Genomic DNA, 20,482 nt, shown 5'->3' on the forward strand with positions numbered 1-20,482 from the left:
AGCCTTTGAGCTGCAAGGAATCCCAGGGATCCTCAAGCCCAGCCCTTTGGTCAAGGACACATTGTGGAAAAGTGCCACAAGGAGGCTATTTTGCCCCATCTAACAGGTTAAGGCAGGTACTATAGGTGAGAATGAAATTTTTAAAGGTTTTTTTAAAAAAAGACAAAAACATGATGGTACTTTAGACTCACTTTTATATTTTTTTTCTTGATGTGAGCTTTCGTGAACAAGTCCACTTCAGCAGATGAAGCCAGTTAAATCACCCCAAAATCTGAAATATATAACCTTATTTTTATCCTCCCTCCCCCCAAAAAAAAGGCTTAATAAATATTTCCACAAATATAAATTCTTGGGTTTTCAGTAAGAAACGGAATGCTGTTTATAAGAAGAAAAAATAGCTGTTTGACCATGAAAAAAAATTCGACACGAAATACACCTCACAAAAAGGAACTAACATTTCCCGACTTCTTGAAACTAACAAATAAAGGCAGAGAGGAATCCGTATGGAGCGGGTAGCGAGGAGAGGAAGCGAAAACCCGGCCGCCATTTTGTAACGCCGTTTTCTTCCGAGCGGCGCGACCATCCTGAGGAAAATGGCTTCTCTGGGCGAAGCCACTCGAATAGCTGGGAGGGGGGGGAGAGAGAGAGCCATCGCGGAGGAGGAAGGAGCTTCTGTCATGAGAAGTGCTGGGAGCGGAAATACAGGGGGAGGGGAAACAATACATCGTCCCGACGCTTGCGAACCTCCAGGAAAAAAGGGAGAAATTACCTCCCACACACACACACCCGCCTACTCTCTCTCAAGTGGTTCCTTCCGCCGCGCGCCACAGAAGTTCCCGCGGAAACCGCCTCGGAGCCTTCGACGGGAAGCGGCCGTTTTTTGTGGGGGAGGGAGACGCGTAATTCTCTTCCCCACCCCCACCCCGGCGAAGTCTAACGCGCAGGCGCCAACCGCTTCCCTCCCTCGCCAACGGCCGCGCAGTCCGACTTAGAGGCGGGGAGGAGGAGGAGAAGCAGCCGAGTCTCCCCTCGCGCGCAGCTCCCGATACCCCAAATTAAGAGACAAAAGACGACGACGAGGAGGTCTTTCTTCTCGTCGTGGCGCCATGTTCCGCGGGTCAGGTGGGCCCGCCGGCCCAATGGCGGGGAAGCCGTGACGAGGGTGGCTCCGCCCTGCCTTCCTCTTTTCTCCTCAGCGCAGTGTGCGAGGGAGAAAGGAGCCGCGCGGTTGAGGAGGAGGAGGCGGCGGCCGGAGGACGCGGGAAGGGCCGAAACGGGCGCGTTGCTGCCCATAAAGAGTTTTTACCTCAGCGGGCGGATAAGAAAAGAGAACGAAACAAAAAAAGGCGAGGGAGGGAACTGAGAAGAAAGCGACGCCGGCTCGAGAGAAGAAGCCCCCTTTTCGCCTCAAGATAAGGCGACAAGAAGAACGGACTTGAGGGGACGTTTGTGGAGAAAATATTGGAAGGAGGGCGTCAGACGAGAGAAAAAAGATTCGCGGGGAAGAAGAAGCGGGAACCCGGGGTCGGCGCGCGACCCTTGCGGCGGCGATGTGAGAGGGAAAAAGAAACGGCGGCGCGCGCGCGCCTCCCTCCTTTTTAAAAGAAAAAAAAGCGAGGTTCTGGAACCTTCGTTCCGGAAAGGAAACCGCATTTCCTGACGGGGGGGGAGAGTAATAAGTCGGGCGTGGCAGCGCTCTCGCGTCTGCTTGGCGGGAGGGAGGGTTGCCTCCGCGCGCACGCGCGAGGGAGGTTGTGGGCGGGGCTTCCTGCCCCCTCTCGACGGAATGGCGTTCTCCAACTACAGCAGCCTCCAGCGCGCTCAGTTGACCTTCGAGTACCTCCACACCAACTCGTGAGTAGGGAGGGAGGGAAGAAAGAAAGCTGAGGAGGAGGGGTGGTTTCGAAATCGAGCATGAGCTTTAAGAGGTTCTCTCTTCTTCGTACTTCTTTGCATCTTGGCAATAACTGCTAATCTAGAAAGCTAAAAAAAAAAAGCTGGAACGTCAAAGATTCATTGGAAGGCCTGGAAGTTAAGTATCATCGTGGAATGAAGAAAAAAAAAACAAAAGGAGGATTCGGCATCGTCTGAGAAGCCCAGGAAGAATCAGATCTGCTCAGTCTGTGTGTATGGTACTGAAAACGTCATCCAGAAGATTTCTGGTCATGAGAGCCAGAAACAAAAAGAAGTATTAGGTTGAAATGATAAAGATAAACCAAGGCATTGTTAAGAGGATATATCACTTTGGCAAAGAAAAACGCTATTGAAGGTGCAATAACTTGAAGATCAGAGGGAAAGAAGCGTCCATTGAATGCAAGATAGTACTTCCTTCATTTTCTGTTACACAGATGGTTCTGTGATCCTTTTATATTCTAGTATGTGTTTAGTCAGCTAAAGGTTGATTAATAATCCTGTGCCGTCAAGTTAGTTCTGACTTACAGTGATCTTTTTAAAGGTTTTCCAGGTAGAGAATACTCATGGTTTACCATTCCCTTCTGGGGATCACCCTGGGACTGTAGCTTAGCCAAGGCCATCCAGGCTGGCTTTACTCACAGGAGGTACCTTGGAGAAATTTAACTCTCCAACTTCCGGCTCTGATGCAGTAGTACCTCGGTTTGCGAAACAGATCAGTTCTACGCGACCTTACATAGTACGGAAATTTCACAATCTGAAATGCCAGTTGCGCTACGAAGGGTGGTGCTGTAGGCGCAGTGCGCCCTGGGAAAACCCTTTTGGTAGTGCGAACAAAGAAAACAACATAAACCAGGGCTTTATTTCTTATGGATTTCAGTTTATAAACTGAAAATTACGTAAACAGAGGCAGTTGCAAACTGAACTACTACTGTACCTAAACCACAGAGCTATTCAACTAGCTAAGAATTGTGTGCTTTCAAATCAGTTCTGAATTTTGGTTACTCTTCAGTCTTTTCCAGGTAGGGAATATTCAGACATTATTTACCCTTCCCTTCTCGTGGGGGCGATTAGGTAGTCTATATTCTGTCCGAATAACGATGTTGTCATTTTAAGAGATAGGTAAATATTTCAAGGAAATTTGAGCTGGAATTATTCCTAAAAATTCTGGGGTTATCTATATATGTAAAGGTTTCTTTTGAGAAGAGAATATTGTGTATTTCACAGTATCATGAGAAACTGGCAGTTCAGAGATGGCTTTGGAGTTTTGTAAATATGTTTTCGTTTTATTTTCATTAGTTTAGTTGGTCATAGTACTGACAAACTGCTATTGATGAGTTAAATTTGCTTTTATTTTGACATTAAACCATAATTACGTCCAACTGGGTTTAAATTAATTTTTCTGAATGTTTCAAATAATGTATGTGACATTCATGTGCTACAGATTGTATTGTTCCTGTACAGTGGACCCTCTCTGTATTGGAATGGTGGCTGCAGGTCGAAAAGTCTAGGTCGAGTCTCCATTGACCTACAATGCATTGAAAACCGATTAATCAGTAACCAGCCATTTTTGTTCCATTTTTGTTCCATTTTGGTGTTTTGTTTTTTTCTGGTCTGTAGGTCGATTCTCCGGCTGCAAGTCGAATCTAAATTTAGCGGCCAGAGAAGTCTGTAACTCGAAAAGTCTGTAAGTCGAGGGTCCACTGTATACCCCTGGAAGCGCCAGCTGACTTACCAATCCTATCAGTTTTATAAACCATGCCAAGGCAAGCAGAAGTTTTATTCTCAATCTGCTTACCCTGCTTTGGCAGTTTGTGCTGGTTCATTTATCGGCTGAACAGTGGGCACCCATTTCAGGAGGGCATGGCTTTGATATGCTGAACACCTGGTTGGCCTCTAAACAAACTGGCACAGACTGCTGAACTGGTGGTTCATGCGCATCTCTAGTAGGTCTTTATTAAAATATGTTTGAAGGATCTCACATGCTGAATAATATGACTAAGAAAAGAAAATACTCCAGGAATCCATGTACAGTTGTGCCTCGCTTAACAAGTGCACCGTTTAACGACGAATCCGCATAGCGATGTCACTTTTGCGATTGCAAAAGCGATCACATTGCAGTGTTTACATAGGCAAAAACTTGCATTGCGATGATCGGTAAGCGTTTCGCTTACTGATCTTCGCATTGCGATGTTTTTTTAAACAGCTGATCGGGGGTTCCAAAATGGCCGCCGGGTGCACAAAATGGCCGCCACCAGTGTTTTCGCGCCCTGCAGTCATAGAAGTTAGCGATTGTTGCTAGGAAGAAGTTCTAGAATGTTTTTTCTCCTTCAAAAGTTGGGTCATTGTGATATCAAGTTAGATTCTAGTACATGGATCAGATACTTGAGGGGTTTCTTGAAGATTTATCTATTGCACAGATTAGCAGTCCCAAGTTTTGTTTTCTAGTTTTTTGTGCCCAGACCGGAAGTAAGTTTTTCATAAATAGCTTACAACTGTTGGCAAGAGAATGTGGCTGATGTTTGTGTGTTTTGTTGAGGACACAAGCAGTACTCTGGCAGTAGGGAAATGAATGATACTGATGTATAAAGTCCATACTGTCATTTTTCCTGAAGTTGTTGTGGTCACTTAGTCCTAATGTTTTGGTTGGTTTTTAAACTCTGCCAGATTTAAAAAATGTGCAATGAAGACAAGAAGGAGAAAATTATCTTGCAGTCTTCCTTAGTAGCAGTGGCCCACTACTCTTCTTGGTTAGGTTTTTTGGAAGTACAACACTTGATATCTCCATTTTTGCTAGAAAGTAATCCGTCTTTACTGCGCTTTTCAATGCTGAAAGAATAACAAAAGAACAGCTAGATGTCGCCAATGTGACAAGCGATATCTAGGCTGACATGAGGACAAATTAACAACTTCATCCGTCCATAGCCTTTTGCTATAAACAAGAGAGCCCTTAGTTTGATCCATGCAACATCAGTGAAATGTAAGAATCATATGTCTAAGCCCGATGCCACAGTAGTTAAACTGCAGTTACGACTCTGCACACAACCTGAATTTGATCCCAGTGGGCTCAGACAACTTAAGGTTGACTCCCTTCCATCCTTTTGAGGTTCGTAAATTGAATACCCAGCTCGCTTGGAAGGGCAGTGTGCAGTCTGCATAATTCAATTGTAAACTGCCGGATTAGTTAAATCTAGCCATTTGGCAGTACATTTGTGGGTTTTGCTGTACTGGTAAGGATTAGTAAGAGATACTGAATGATATATTGAATTACTGACTCCAGTATTTTAATGTTAAGCTGTGCTGGCATTTTTAATATCAAAATACCTTGTTTTTCCATGTATAAGATGCAACTTTTCCCTAAAATCATTACATTAAAAATTGAGGGGTGTCTTTTACATGGATGTAAGCTGAGATAGCTGAGGAGAGGAGAAAACAGCCCATATTTTGGCTTTGCAAACAGGCTTCCTTCAAGCACGAGGCTTAGTTGCCTCCAATAAGGAGGCTTAGCTTCCTCCAGTCACAAGCCTTATGGAACTGATGTCAGCTGATGCTGAACAAACCAGTTGGAACACACCTTGTTGGAGGTGGGGCCTGTAGGTTCAGATTCAACAAGGACTCAAAATGTCTGACCGTTCTGAGCCCAGAGGCTGAATCCTCAAAGCTAAGTTTTCTTAATTTGGGGGTTAGAAAAGTGGTGTGTGTGTGCGAGAGAGAGAGATAAATGGAAAAATACTGTATTTGATGATGTTTTAAAAAGCTGAGTAGATCCAACTATTTTGAGTAAGGAAGAATAAGCCTATTGGGAGTAAGGAAAGAAATGAAAATTTTCACATTATGAAACATTCCGGATAACGCATTAAATTCGTAAACCGAGGTACACCTGTATATGCTTATCTACAGCTGTGATTAACTCTACAGTAGATATTTATTTTATGTATTTATTCAATTTACACCTCGCCTATCTGGTCAATGTGACCACTCTAGGCGGCTAGAGATAATGGTAGAGTTATTGTGCGAGCAAGAAAGATGACATTTCTTTGACAGTTCTCATAATCCCTATAAATTATAGATTCTGAACATCTGTAAGAAGGCAGAACATAGTTTGGATATATATTTTTACCCCTGCTCCTTCCTGCATGAAGCTCTTTTCGCTTATAGCAAAATCATGCAGTACATAAAGGAAGGGATGCACTATTAGAATACATCATGATGGCCACTCTGTATTGCCCTGGAGGCCTCTCCAAATTCATGAATGTTATGTCTCAGTGACTACTAATTAGAGCTGTGAGAGGTAGCAGCCCTTTACCTAAGTGTTGCTAGAAAATGAGTGGGAGGGTGCTATTGCATTCAAGTCCCACTTTGTAAAACCACCCTTTAAAACATTCTGGTACTGTTACTAGATGAAATAGTACAGATGAAACATCTTTGAAGTTGTCATCACTGAAAGTACTAAGAAAATCATACGTCTCTGCTAGTATTGCATCTGCACAAAGCAGACTAGAAACATGTTCCGCAAACAACGTCAGATTCGCCTTGGCTTGGTCTCTTATATTGGGGCAGGCCATTTTGACATCATTTTAGAAACTGCTTGTCATTTTAGCTGCGATTCTTTTCAGCTTGTGGTTCTCAAGGACATGGGCACGGTGGATGGTCAGAACTACCACCTGCTCGCTTGTCTTTGTCCTTGCTGACTAATCAAATCTGCCCAAGTGGGACTGATAATATGACTAAAGGAGGACATAAATGTTTCCTTGAAAGAAGGATCCATCTCTCTGTCTAAAGGAAGCCATAATGGAACCTTTTTGGAAAGAAGCCTGCCCTTGACCCAGAAGTTTTGATTAATTCTAGGCTTAGTTTGAAATTTACCATTTTGGGCTAAGGTGGTTGGGAGTGTGGTGCTCTGCAACTCCAAGCACTTCTGAGTGATGTCGAGTATCTGGATCCAAGGAAGCACAACATTATTCATTCTTGACCTTCTAGTGGCGTTCAGTACCATTAACCATGGTATCCTGCTCCATTTCCTGGCTGGCCTGGAATACAGTGGTGCCCTGTGATAACAGTAATTTGATCCTTCCTGTCGCAAAGTATGCAGAAGCTGACGTTGATGTGGCCTTATTTGGGACCATAGCCTTTGGCATCCCTAAGGGCTCCACTATGGCCCCTCTATGAAACTGCTGGGAATGGTCATGTGAAACTTTACAGCAACATTTCCGCGATATGTTGGTGGCACCCAGCTTTACTGCTCTTTTTGCCCCAACACTGAGGAAGCAGTCAGGACTTGAGCTCATTTGCCTGAGCTCAATAATGGGCTGGATGAGCATGAACAAGCAGAAATTAAATCCTGTCAAAATGAAAAAGGTGCTTAGTAGAAAGCGGGACTCAAATATCTGGATTGGGCTTGTTCTAGAAGGGGGTTGTGGTGTGATCTTCCAGCTTAGACCTTTCTGCCTTAGGTGAGTCTGCTAGGCATCCCGGGCCATGCCTTCTGAAGGCATTGCTGTCATCTGGCCTGGCCCATTCAGAACATCTCACCACATTAAGGTGTTCATTCAAGAAAAAGTGTTCAGTGGTGGGAACCGTAAATTATTAAATTGAAAATTTATGCCGATGAGTTATGCCAACAAACATAACTAGCAGGATTTTAGCCAGTGTAATTTATCTGTAAAGGAATTATTGGCTTATAATAAAAACTGATCAATTTGAAACAAGTCTAGGAAATTGGGACTGTGCAGCTTGCCCAAAGCTACTCAGAGCTGTCTCTTCTTCCAGGAGCACAGCGAAGAATTGAACTCTTGACCTTTGGTTCTGCAGCCAGGTGTCCAAGTCACTGAGCTGCATAATTCAAGGAACTTCTTCACGAGATATGTTCTATTAGTTCCAGAGTTTCTTGTACATTGAAAGATCAGCTAGGAGGATGGATAAAACGCCATAATTAGAAATACTGATTACAGGGATGATGGAAGCCAGTTAACTCTTCAGGTATTTGAGTAAACGCTTTGTTTGGTCAATGTGCGTGCATGCATATGTATGTGTGTAATGTCTCATATAGTTACAGAGATAAAACAGGTAACTAGAAAGGGAAAGCAGGACCCCGTCTTTTATGTGTCCCCTTTCTGTGATGAAACTTGGGTAATAACCAGAGTTGATGACAAAATCAAGATGAAATAACACTAATTTGTGTCAGGACTTGCAAGCTAATAGAAAGGGCTGACAAGTGATGCTTGGCTTCTCTGGCATCATTCTAGCTGAATCTAGTGGCAGTTACTACTGACCAAACATATATAGGATTGTTCTTAAGTCCTTGAAAAATGGTGACGTTTATTTGTGAAGCACCTCAGTACAGCTAGCAATCTAAGGTAAAGTCCTTAACCAGTCTTATTTTGAGGCAAAGTCTATTGAAACCGAGGTGCTACTGGATTTCAGAGCTCGCTGCCAAATAGAGTATACAATACTTCTTGCTATCAGTTGTGTGCTTTTGTTGAAAATATTGGCTGAAATTCTCTTCAAGCTGGCGTAACATCAAGTTACATCTGCAGACATGTGTCAGGCGTTCTGCCCAGGGAACCAGCATTGCACAGTTGATTATACTGTTCATTATTTCACCGTTCATATCACAGTTGCACAGTTAATCATGTTATTTCCATCAAGACTTTTGCTCAGCATTCTTGCGGATGTGTGATGTGGATATTTTTTCCATCCTACCACTTTTTTCTATTCCACAGTTGTGTATTAGACATGCATTGCTATGCTACATGACTTTAGCTGTTAAGTGCTATATGTAGAGGCTTCGGAGTGAAGTATCACTGCTGTATAAACCATTTCCTGAAATTTCTGTCTTTTTTATGGATTAAGCTTTAGCAGATGTTCTGTTGCGTCATGTTATAAGTGCCAGGATACCATGGAAAGCCAGTGCTTCTATGGAGAGTAGTGAGAGGAAATTGCGGGGATACATTCAAAAAAGATTTGTTGCATTTGGCAAAATCCTTTGATAAAGGATGAGACAACGGTGTACTAACTGACAACGGTAAGAAGACAATACAGGAATGCATAGGAACTGCGGATACACAAACATGGATGTCCTTCTGTAAGGAAAAGACGAAAGCAGGATCTCTGCAACTGGGCGCTTCCTCAGGAGGTTGCAGTAGCAGTTGCAAGGATACCAAGCTTAGGAATCTTTAAACAGAGTGACCGAAGTTGATGGGCCTGACACAGAAGGAATATTTTTCTACCGCACTGAGAGACCCAATGCAACCATGGATTAGTACTTTTTATTTCTACATTAGCAGTATTTGTCAAGATGTGTTTCTGTGAAGAAGATTTGTGATCACTTGGACGTCCAGAATTTCCATTTCTGGAAATCTGATCTGTGAAATCAGAAGTTGATTAACAAAGACAAACCTCTTAATGCTACGTATGTGCTAGATATTAAGAATGATTATCTGAAATGTCTGATCAAAGATTATGCAACATCTCTTGATATCTGATAGTACTTGCATGTTCTCAGGGAAAATTTTCATTTAATCCATGTTCGGATTCTGAATTAGTCTTGTTAGAACCTCACTGCAGCCTTGAATATACCGTATTTTTTGCTCCATAAGACGCACTTCCCCTTCCCCCCCAAAAAAAGTGGAGGGAAAAGTGTGTTCATCTTATGGAGCGAATACTGTAAAAAATGGTTGCAGACCTCCCAGAACCTATGCCGCTGTACTCCTCCTTTTCCGTTGACCCCCCGCTCCGGGTTTCTCTCATCTCTCCACGTCCTCGTTAGGCTGGGACCTGAATGTCAGAGGGGCGCCTGCCACTATCCCGCACCACCACCAGCAGCGGAATGCGATGTGGGGGAGACTTGAAATGGGGGAGCGCAACAAGCTCCTCCTCCCCTCCATAGCTTTCCTCTCTTCTGCTCATTTGTCTCAGCTTTCTTCTTGCCCTCGCCTTGCTTTTCGCCCTGTCAGCCCTTCGTTTGCTCACACGGCGGCTGCAGCTCCTCCTCTTCACGCTTCCCCCTTCCTCTTCCCTTCCCACCTCCCTCCTTTCTTTCTCCTGTCTCTCAGGACGCCCATCAGGGACTGACTGAGGTGTCTCTTCTCCGCTCTCCCCAAAATAAGGGTGTGCGGGGGGAACCAGGTAACGATAAACAAGAGTGGGGAGCCCATGACTACTACTTGGGCTATGGTTCCTGCCACCACCCAGACCACAGGGAAGGTACCGCAGCACCACCCAGACAGCCAGAAGTTTTTTCCCGTTTTCCTCCCTCTAAAATTATGTGCGTCTTATAGTCAGGTGCGTCTTATGGAGTGAAAAATATGGTATACTGAACATTTTGACAGCGAAGGTGGTGACTGCTTTGTTTTATGGTCTTAATATAAACACATAACTTCATTTTTCATCTCAACTTCAGAAATGGTCCTTGTTATATTTAAGCCATTTTGATGACACAGTTTGAAATATATAATTTTTACAACATTTCTTAGCATCTACGTAATTTCACTGACTCTGTTTGATGTTGCAGAACTACCCATGAATTCTTGTTTGGTGCCCTTGCTGAGCTTGTAGATAATGCCAGGTATGTGACCAAGGCTGTAACTGCAGCAGGTGCTTGTTTAGGTGGATGGCTTGTTCAGTTGGGTCATAATTTTCCATTCAAGTGGTATGGATGAATATGTCAGGTTTGACTTCTGCCACAAGTTGTGTCTTTTTCACAACAGGATTCTGGCCGATAACATAGTTAGAAATTGTGTAGATGCACACTGTATGTGTGAGTGATGATTTCATCCTATAGGAAGGGCCTGTTCAGAGTACTTAAGGTGATTCTCTGGCTACATTAAATCTGACATCCTATAAGAAGTGTGTGCCTGTATGTGTATGTATACATGCTTTTATTTATTTATTGAGCTTATATCCCGCCCATTTAGACATAGTCTACTTTGGGCAGCTCACAAAACACAGAATAAAAACAATATGAAATAACAATTTCCAACATTTACAAAAACAGAGTAGATAAAGATGGAAAGAGAGAGAAAGTTACGTAGTGCCTGGAGGGAAGGCCTGTCTATATAACCAGGTCTTGAGCTGGTTTTTGAAAATGCTCAGTGAGGGGGCCAGACGAATTTCAGGGGGGAGCGTGTTCCAGAGCCTGGGAGCCACTGCCAAGAAGGCAGTGTTTTTTCTTTCCGGGTTTCCCTTGGCATTCGGCTCCTCAGTCGCCCCTCCTGACTAGATCGGGTGATACGAGTAGGAAGTGATGGCTCCAGTTGCCATGATCTTAGTTTTTTTTAAATGTTGAGCTTCATTGCACACTCAACAGTTTGCATTATGATGAATGGCGTTCAAATCTATCTGATTGAAATAGTGTGATAGCCAACAGATTGGTTCTAGCAATGATGAAGAGTTTCTATTTCTTCTGAAATGATAATTTTGTGAAGGGCTGTCGTTTGTTTCTCCTGGTTTGCTGTTGAGATCCAAAGCTTTAAAAAAATACTGTAAACACATAACTTGTGGAGGAGCTTGGAAGTATAAATAATGAAACAATTTCCAATGAACTTGGGTCGCCTTAAAGCAGTTATTCAGATGTCTTTCTGTATTGAGAGGTTAGCTGCAATCACAAATGCATTTTTGTACTTATAAAAGTAGTTATCTGCAGTGCAAAACAAGATGAGGTTGCCGTGCTTAGTAAAATATATGGTATTTCAGTCCTGGAGCACTTTTTGGGATGTGACTGAGGCCTTTTGTCTGTCTCATATTATGCTTCCACTAGGCACAGAGAACAGTTAATCATGTTCCAGTTGCCTCTGGCTGTTTAAGGAGGCCTCTTTGCCTTTAAGACCCAAATTTAATAAAAGTGGCTGAGAAATATGCTACTTCACTGTAACAGCTGAATACTGTGTTTTACGTTGGGTATGCTGTTAAGGGGATTCGTTTCGTTTACAACATTGAATACAAGTCAGTCCTTAACATTGTTATATAGTACACCTATTTTCATTGATCAGAAGTGAATAAAATAAGAAGGCACCCTTGAGGAGGGCTCCTGTTCAGGCATCTATATGCTGTAATAATTCCTATCCCTTTCAGTTCACACTGAAATTTATGTACAGTGGTGCCCCGCATAGCGAGCGCCCCGTTTAACGACGAATCCGCATAGCGATGTGGATTTTGCGATCGCATTGTGACGGTTTTAATGGCTAAAAATCGCATTGCAATGATCGGTAAGTGTTTCGCTTACTGATTATCGCATTGCGATGTTTAGAAAACAGCTGATCGGTGATTCCAAAATGGCTGCCGGGTAAATAACGGCCACCCGCAGCGCTTTCGCACAGTTTCCTCGCATACCGGGCGGCGAAAATGGCGGCCGGATGGAGAATTTCCATATAGTGGTGAGTATTTCCACCATAGGAACGTAATAAACTGGGTTTAATGCATTCCTATGGGGTTTTTCGTTCCGGATAGCGACGATTTTCCTGGAACGGATTATCGTCGCTATGCAGGGCACCACTGTATTCATCATTTCTTTATTTAAAATATTTCTATGCCGCCTTTTTCCCCAAAAGAAAAAGAAGAAAATCACCTGGCAGATATGCTTTGATGGTATTCCTGCTTTGAGCAGGGGGTTGGACTTGATGGCCTTGTAGGCCCTTTTCAACTTCACTTTTTTATGATTCTATAATATTAATTGCATTTAAGCAGGCATTAGAGTCTTTCATCTTCATATGGTATTTTGAAAACTAGCTTTACCATTTGCTGTTTTGTAGAGATGCGGATGCCACAAGAATAGATATATTTGCTGGTAAGTTAAAAATTTTTTTGTTAAAAACTAAAATACAATTTTATAATTACACATTGGACCCGTGCCACCTTCACCCTTGGGACTAGGTGTTCAGAAGTATCATTTATATCCCTTTTCACCCCATAGCTCTCCAAAAATATATCGATTTTTTTGCTGGCATATTGCCCTTCCCCTTCAAAAAAACATGTTCCAAGTATGAATTCCATACATCTTTAAAATCATTAGAATTTACAATTCCTCTTCTTATTTTCATTTCGCACATTAACTTATAATTGATTGCTAAGCTCCACATTCAAATAATTTTGCAAGGGTACACAGTATTATCCTATGTTAAATGTCTCAGTAAGAAAAAGTTTAGTGGGAAAGTATTATTGCATTTATTGCAATTATTTGACACAACAGGGGGTGGGGTTGTTCCAGGTGCTACTTGTACGCCATTTAAAGATCTAGCTACAAGTCTAAAATACACATTCTCACATTATCAAGTTTTGAGGTTGGCAAGCACAGCCCATGCACCCGAATGCTTGAGGGTTTTTTTCTATCTAATACCAGTTTTAACTTGCCTTTAAACATTTCCGTCTACTGCTATGTATTGCAATGACAAAATACAAATGCTGTGCATGGTTTAGGAAAAACTAGGTGCATAGAATTACTACTATTTCAATACCTGAGGTTTTACAGAATCAGAGTTTGCATGTGTATTCTCTCATTTTGCTAATTTGGTGGATAGATTTCACAAAGGTAAAATGACTTGGCATGAGTATCATGTCAGCATTGCAGTTGGGTTTACTAGCCCTTATTGCTGATGGCTGTCTAGTGTAATAAGCTGTGCTGCACATGCCATCTTCCTTTTCTGAAGTAGTGGATATTGTTCTGGTTTCCAGCCCATGCCATTTTAAACTTCCCTGCCATTTCAGGTTTGGCACTGAATTGGATCCACTGTTGTATTTGTTAGAGCAGGTGTTGCATCATTCTCTGGCAAGCTTAACAAGAGGAGCATCGGACTTCTTCCCTGGTTTGGGAACCAAGGAACAGGGTTAGAATCATGTGCTTTCACAGGATTCAGCAGGCTGGTACAGCCGTGTGGATGACTTCTCCATTCCATCCAGATGGGGAATGGGCTTATCTTTTATATAACGTGAGGTCAGGGACTCCCAAGGGGCAGCGACAATGTTTGGCCTAACTACCAAAGCCAGGCAAGAATGGTAAACGATCATTCTTCTCTTCTTCTAGAACGCCGAGAGGATCTGAGAGGGGGATTCATGCTGTGTTTTTTAGATGATGGCGCAGGCATGGATCCAAGTAAGTAAAATAGTGTAGAGGAAAACCTTTATGTCTGTGCATCTACGTACATATGTATATAATTTACAACTGATTGCAATGGCTGCCCAAAGATAACCCATTGCTTTAGTATAATTAAATAGAGCATTGGTGTGTATTCAGAAGTCATCTTTAAGTAAAAAATGGTTTGCTGGTGCTTTTTAAAAAATAAACAATGAAACGTGTGCTACCAAGAAAGTATATTTTTTTTGTAGGAATTTTCAGCTGCAGTTAGAAAAACAGTGATGAATGACTGCCATTGAGAAGATGGCTTGATAAAATCATCAGCTTTTAAGCAGGATATGAACTGCTTTGAATCCCAATATTGTGAGAAGGACAGAGTATTGATTTAGTGAGACAGTTGGCGTGGTTTCATGTGAATGTTTAGCCCTTTCAGACAAGCCATAACTTCACTGCACTTGAGATAAGCTCCTGCATGGAATGATGCTTCTTTAGTACCAGAACTCCCCTTGCTGCAGAATGTTATGCTGCTAATGGTTTTTCCATCTCCTTCAATTCTGTTGTCTGACCGATGGAAGGCTTTGACCTTTTATGGGCAAAGAACAGCTGAATTTAGAAAAATTCTACAACTTCATGTTGCATATTTTTGGGCATAAACCACTTCTGTCCAGTACTGGGTTGTTAAGCCGAATATAATGACTTACGAACAGACCAAGAAACTTTCAGTCAAACCTAGGAGTCATTCCACAAACACTTGGCCACCTCGACACCTTTTCTTTTCAGGGAGTTTGCTTATGGGCGTTGTGCAGAGCTACCACATCATCACAACCATCAACCATTATTTGGCACTATTGCTTGGATGGCAATACACTGTGGGTCACTTCCACTGTGTTGTAGCGACTGCAGGCACCTACGCAGCTGCTGGAGCTGAGTAGGCGCCGTTGATAAGCTTGCTGGCTATTCACTCATCAACATGAAGGCATAGGGACCACGATAAAGAAAAAAAAGGTTGCTTCTTGTAGCGGTCTGTTCTTTGAATTGTCTTCTGTGCATTCATACAAGTCAGCTCTCCTCACCTGTTCAGCACCTTCAATGAATGATACTGGCAGTTGTGATGTCTAAAATGTGTAAATGGAGGGAAGAAACCTGTCCTGGGGTTGTCCCGTGGAGGGGGGGTTCTCAGTCTCAAGGATTTCAAAAGAGGTAGTTCTGAGACCTCCATCAGAAAAGAAAGCTATTCAAAGAGTGGGTGTTACAAGAAACAACCTGTTTTTGAGAACGGTGAAGGTTCCCCTTGACATTGAGTCCAGTCGTGTCCGACTCTAGGGCGTGGTGCTCATCCCCGTTTCCAAGCTGTAGAGCCAGCATTTATCCGTAGACAGTTTCCGTGGTCACGTGGCTAGCACGACTAGACACGGAATGGCGTGACCTTCCCACCATGGTGGTGCCATTTATCTACTCACAGTTGCATACTTTGGAACTGCTAGGTTGGCAGGAGCTGGGACAAGCGACGGGAGCTCCGTCATGTGGATTCGATCTCATGACGGCTGGTCTTCTGACCTTGCACCACAGAGGCTTCTGCGGTTTAACTGCAGCGCCACCACATCCCGATTTTTTTAGTAACTAAGGCTTAAAAACAAACATTATTTTAAACTGTTTTCGATCACTTTCAGAGGGTGAGACCCCATCAGTGTAGCAGAGCAGACAAAAACTATACAAACCTTGTATGCACAGTTACAAGATGGGGAATACTTGCTCAATAATACTATGAGCGAGAAGGACCTTGGAATTGTTGTAAATCACAAGCTGAGTATGAGTCAATAGTGTGATGTGGCTGGAAAAAAACAAATGCTACTTTAGGCTGTGTTAACAGAAGTATAGTCTCCAAATCCTGTGAGGTACTAGTTACCCTTTATTCAGCACAGGTTAGACCTCACCTTGAGTATTCTGCCCAGTTTGGGACACCACACTTTAAGAAGGTTGCCAACAAACTGGAGCAAGTTCAGAGGAGGGCAACAAGGATGATCCGGGGACTGGAAACCAAGCCCTGGGAGGACAGACAGAAAGAACTGGGCATGTTTAACCTTGAGAAAAGGAAGGCTGAGGGGAGATATGATTGCATTCTTCAAATACTTGAAAAATTATAGTACTAAAGGGGTGGAATCTGTTCTCGATCATCCCAGCGTTTAGGATAATAAGGGGCTCAAGTTACAGGAAGCCAGATTTCGGTTGGAAATTAGGAAAAAAATTATAACTGTTAGAGCAGTATGACAATGGAACCGGTTACCTCAGGAGACGTGAGCTTCCAACACTGGAAGCACCTGAGAAAGTTAGACAGCTATCTGTCCTATATGCTTTAGCTAAGTTCAAATCTTGACTCTGGTCCAAGGTTTCTAGTAGCAAGGTTTAGTAAGCCAAAATCTTATTGCATTCTGCAGTACAATGGTAGTTTATGCCATAACAGGATGTCTTTGTATGACTCCTGGTGTTTCTAGTGGAAATTTGTACTAACAGTTTTCTGCCACTTTAGATATGCTATAGCAGATTTAAGGGTGTGTGTGCTTTTTTAAAAAAACTAGATCAATAACAGTCATATTTGGAAGATTCTAGGTGTCCTTCAGAATGTAAGGGTTGTGTGTTAGACTGATAATCCTTATGCTTTGTTCTAAGGAACATGATATGTAGTGATCTGACACAGTGGAAAGAAATCAGTGATGTTTACAATATAGGTACTGACACCCTTGATTTTGCTTGTTTTTAGATGATGCTGCAAGTGTCATCCAGTTTGGTAAATCTGCTAAGCGCTCACCGGAATCCACTCAGATTGGGCAATATGGGAATGGCTTAAAATCGTAGGTATATGGATGCCAACCTCCTGAATTTCAGGCAAAAAATAAAAAGTAAAGAAGACAAAAATGTGGGGGCATCTTAAAGACTGAACTGCTATATTAATCCAAACTAGAAAGAGTAACCTCCTGAATTGTTATGTTGGTAGGAGATGTTCGGAAAGATAAAAGTTTTAATTATTTGAATATGTTTATTTGGTTGGTTGGTTGGTTTTTTTACTTGCTTACAACTAGACCTAAATTCTGTATGCCTTTTTAAAAAAATTTACATCTTTCTTGAGAAATTGAGTCAAGGTGTAAGAATTACATTCTGACATTACTCTGTGATAGATTATGTGAAAAGGCATTTCCAAAAATAGGTTTCTGTGCTTTATCAGTGGCGATGATCTTTCTGTTGACATGAGGTTTCTGTATCTTGGGTGAACCATATACAGCAGCTGTGTAGGGATGGATGTCAAGTGTGTGTGAATTGGAACCTTGTCATCTCATTCCCCCGAAGAGAAAAACAGGCTGGCCGTCCTACAGTGCTCCTTTCTGGAACAACCTGTAGTGATAGTGGCTATCAAGGTCGCTGTCTCTTGAGTTCACTCAGAAGAATTTGATTGCCATCTTTATGAAATCTCATTTCTTTTCTACCTTGCTGTTCTCCCAGTAAAGGGATGCAAGGTCACTTACAAATAACTAAGAAGCATACTTCTCATCATAGGGGATTAGAATGGTAAAGTAGGGAGTCAAGAGATAAAAGGAACACCAGGTAAGTTTGGCCTTGGAGTTCAAAACAAAGCAGGGCAAAGGCTGGTAGAGTTTTGTCAAGAGAACAAGTTGGTCATCGCAAACACTCTTTTCCAGCAACACAAGAGGCGACTCTACACATGGAAATCACCTGATGGGCAATACCGAAATCAGATGGATTATATTCTCTGCAGCCAAAGATGGAGAAGCTGTCTATACAGCCAGCAAAAACAAGACTGGAGCTGATTGTGGCTCTGATCATCAGCTTCTCATAGCAAAATTCAAGCTTAAACTGAAGAGAGAAGGAAAAAACGCTGGACTAGTCAGCTATAATCTAAATCAAATCCCTTATGAATACACAGTGGAAGTGAAGATCAAATTTAAGGAACTCTATTTGGTGGACAGAGTGCCTGAAGAACTTTAGATAGAGGCTCATAACATTGTACAGGAGGCAGCAACAAAAACCATCCCAAGGAAAAGGAAATGCAAGAAAGCAAAGTGGCTGTCCAACGAGGCCTTATAAATAGCAGAGAAGATAAGGGAAACAATATGCAAGGGAGATAGGCAAAGTTACAGAAAACTGAATGCAGACTTCCAAACAATAGCAAGGAGAGACAAGAGGGCCTTCTTAAATGAATAGTGCAAAGAAATAGAGGAAAATAATAGAACGGGGGAAACCAGAGATCTGTTCAGGAAAATCAGAGATATTAAAGGAACATTTTGTGCAAAGATGGACATGATAAACGACAAAAATGGGAAGGACCCAGCAGAAGCAAGAATACACAGAGGAATTATACCAGAAAGATTTAGATATCCCGGACAACCCAGATAGTGTGGTAGCTGACCTTGAGCCAGACATCCTGGAGAGTGAAGTCAGGTGGGCCTTAGAAAGCATGGCTAACAATAAGGCCAGTGGAGGTGATGGCATTCCAGTTGAACTATTTAAAATCTTAAAAGATGACACTGTTAAGGCACTACATTCAATATGCCAGCAAGTTTGGAAAACTCAGCAGTGGCCAGAGGACTGGAAAAGATCAGTCTACATTCCAATCCCAAAGAAAGGCAGTGCCAAAGAATGCTCCAACTACCGTACAGTTGCACTCATTTCATACACTAGCAAGGTTATGTTCAAAAATCCTTCAAGATAGGCTTCAGCAGTATGTGGACAGAGAACTCCCAGAAGTACAAGCTGGATTTCGATGGGGCAGAGGAACTAAAGACCAAATTGCTAACATGCGCTGGATTATGCAGAAAGCCAGAGAGTTCCAGAAAACTATCTACTTCTGCTTCATTGACTATGCAAAAGCCTTTGACTATGGACCACAACAAACCATGGCAAGTCCTTAAAGAAATGGGAGCGCCTGACCACCTTATCTGTCTCTTGAGAAACCTATACGTGGGACAGGAAGCAACAGTGAGAACTGGATATTGAACAACTGATTGGTTCAAAATTGGGAAAGGAGTACAACAAGATTATATATTATCCCCCTGCTATTTAACTTATACTGTATGCAGAATACATCATGCGGAAGGCCAGACTGGAGGAATCCCAAGTCAGAATTAAGATTGCTGGAAGAAATATATCAACAACCTCCGATATGCAGATAGTACCACTCTGATGGCAGAAAGTGAGGAGGAATTATAGAACCTCTTAATGAGGGTGAAAGAGGAAAGTGCAAAAAACGGTCTGAAGCACAACATTAAAAAAAAAACAAATAAGATCATGGCCACTGGTCCCATCACCTCCTGGCAAATAGAAAGGGAAGAGATGGATGCAGTGACGGATTTTATTTTCTTGGGCTCCATGATCACTGCAGATGGGGACAGCAGCCACAAAATTCAACAATGCCTGCTTCTTAGGAGGAAAGCGATGACAAACCTCAACAGCATCTTAAAAAGCAGAGACATCATCACCTTGCCAACAACAGTCTGCGTAGTCAAGGCTGTGGTTTTTCCAGTAGCGATGTATGGAAGTGAGAGCTGGACCATAAAGAAAGCTGAATGCTGAAGAATTGATGCTTTGAATTGTGCTGGAGGAGACTCTTGAGAGTCCCCTGGACTGCAAGGAGAACAAACCTATCCATTTTGAAGGGAATCAACACTGAGTTGCTCACTGGAAGGACAGATCCTGAAGCTGAGGCTCCAATACTTTGGTCATCTCATGAAAGAGAAGACTCCCTGGAAAAGACCCTGATGTTGGGAAAGGGTGAAGGCAAGAGGAGAAGGAGGTGACAGAGGATGAGATAGTTGGACAGTGTCATCGAAGTGACCAACATGAATTTAACCCAACTCCAGGAGGCGGTGGAAGACAGGAGGGCCTGGCGTGCGTTTTTCCATGGGGTCATGAAGAGTCGGACACGACTAAACAACAACAAAGAAGCATACACAACAGAAGTTGCAATAAATTGCAATATTAAAGTGCAGTTGAATTATGATTATGAAAAGGCTGCAAAGAGTCTTGAATAAGTAATACAGTTCTGTGGCCAACAGAGTAGTTGGAGTTTGAAAAGTTTCATGTCCTTGTGGATCTTACCTGAGTTTAAAATGGATTGTTTTGTTTTTTTTCCTGATCCTTTGGAGATTCACAAATGAAGACAACTGATTTTGACAACCATTCAAAAACCACATACTGTATTTTTTCATGTATAAGACACCCCCATGTATAAGACCCGTCCCTTTCTAATCCAGAATTTATTTCTTCGCAAGAAAGTGGAGAGGGGAAGGCAGAGATCAAAGCGCTTTGATGAATAAGACGACCCTCAATTTTTAATCAAAATATTTTAGACAAAATATCATCTTATACACGGAAAAGTACGGTATGTGTTCTTTTCCACATCTCTGATTAGATGACCACAACAGACCAACCTTGCTGCTACAGTGTGAGATTTCAGTTTGCAAAGAAGGGACTGAGGAGGCCAATCCAAACTGT

At 42.4% G+C, this 20,482-nt stretch overlaps 1 protein-coding gene across 2 annotated transcripts in view; it reads left to right on the forward strand.

Annotated features, from left to right (window-relative positions):
- The first annotated feature begins 1,647 nt into the window (after positions 1-1,647).
- MORC2 (MORC family CW-type zinc finger 2) overlaps positions 1,648-20,482 on the forward strand; it is a 70,860-nt gene continuing 52,025 nt past the window's right edge. Inside the window, exons 1-5 of one of the 2 annotated variants that reach the window (XM_072983632.2) lie at positions 1,648-1,854; positions 10,424-10,477; positions 12,660-12,694; positions 13,928-13,996; positions 16,737-16,827. In XM_072983632.2, coding sequence (XP_072839733.2) covers positions 1,787-1,854; positions 10,424-10,477; positions 12,660-12,694; positions 13,928-13,996; positions 16,737-16,827 — 317 coding nt within the window. In that variant the 5' untranslated portion in view covers positions 1,648-1,786. The remainder of the gene's footprint in view (positions 1,855-10,423; positions 10,478-12,659; positions 12,695-13,927; positions 13,997-16,736; positions 16,828-20,482) is intronic. The other variant, XM_078381565.1, reaches the window with a different exon arrangement.

The sequence above is a fragment of the Pogona vitticeps genome, chromosome 14 (assembly GCF_051106095.1).
Source record: "Pogona vitticeps strain Pit_001003342236 chromosome 14, PviZW2.1, whole genome shotgun sequence".
Taxonomy (NCBI): domain Eukaryota; kingdom Metazoa; phylum Chordata; class Lepidosauria; order Squamata; family Agamidae; genus Pogona; species Pogona vitticeps.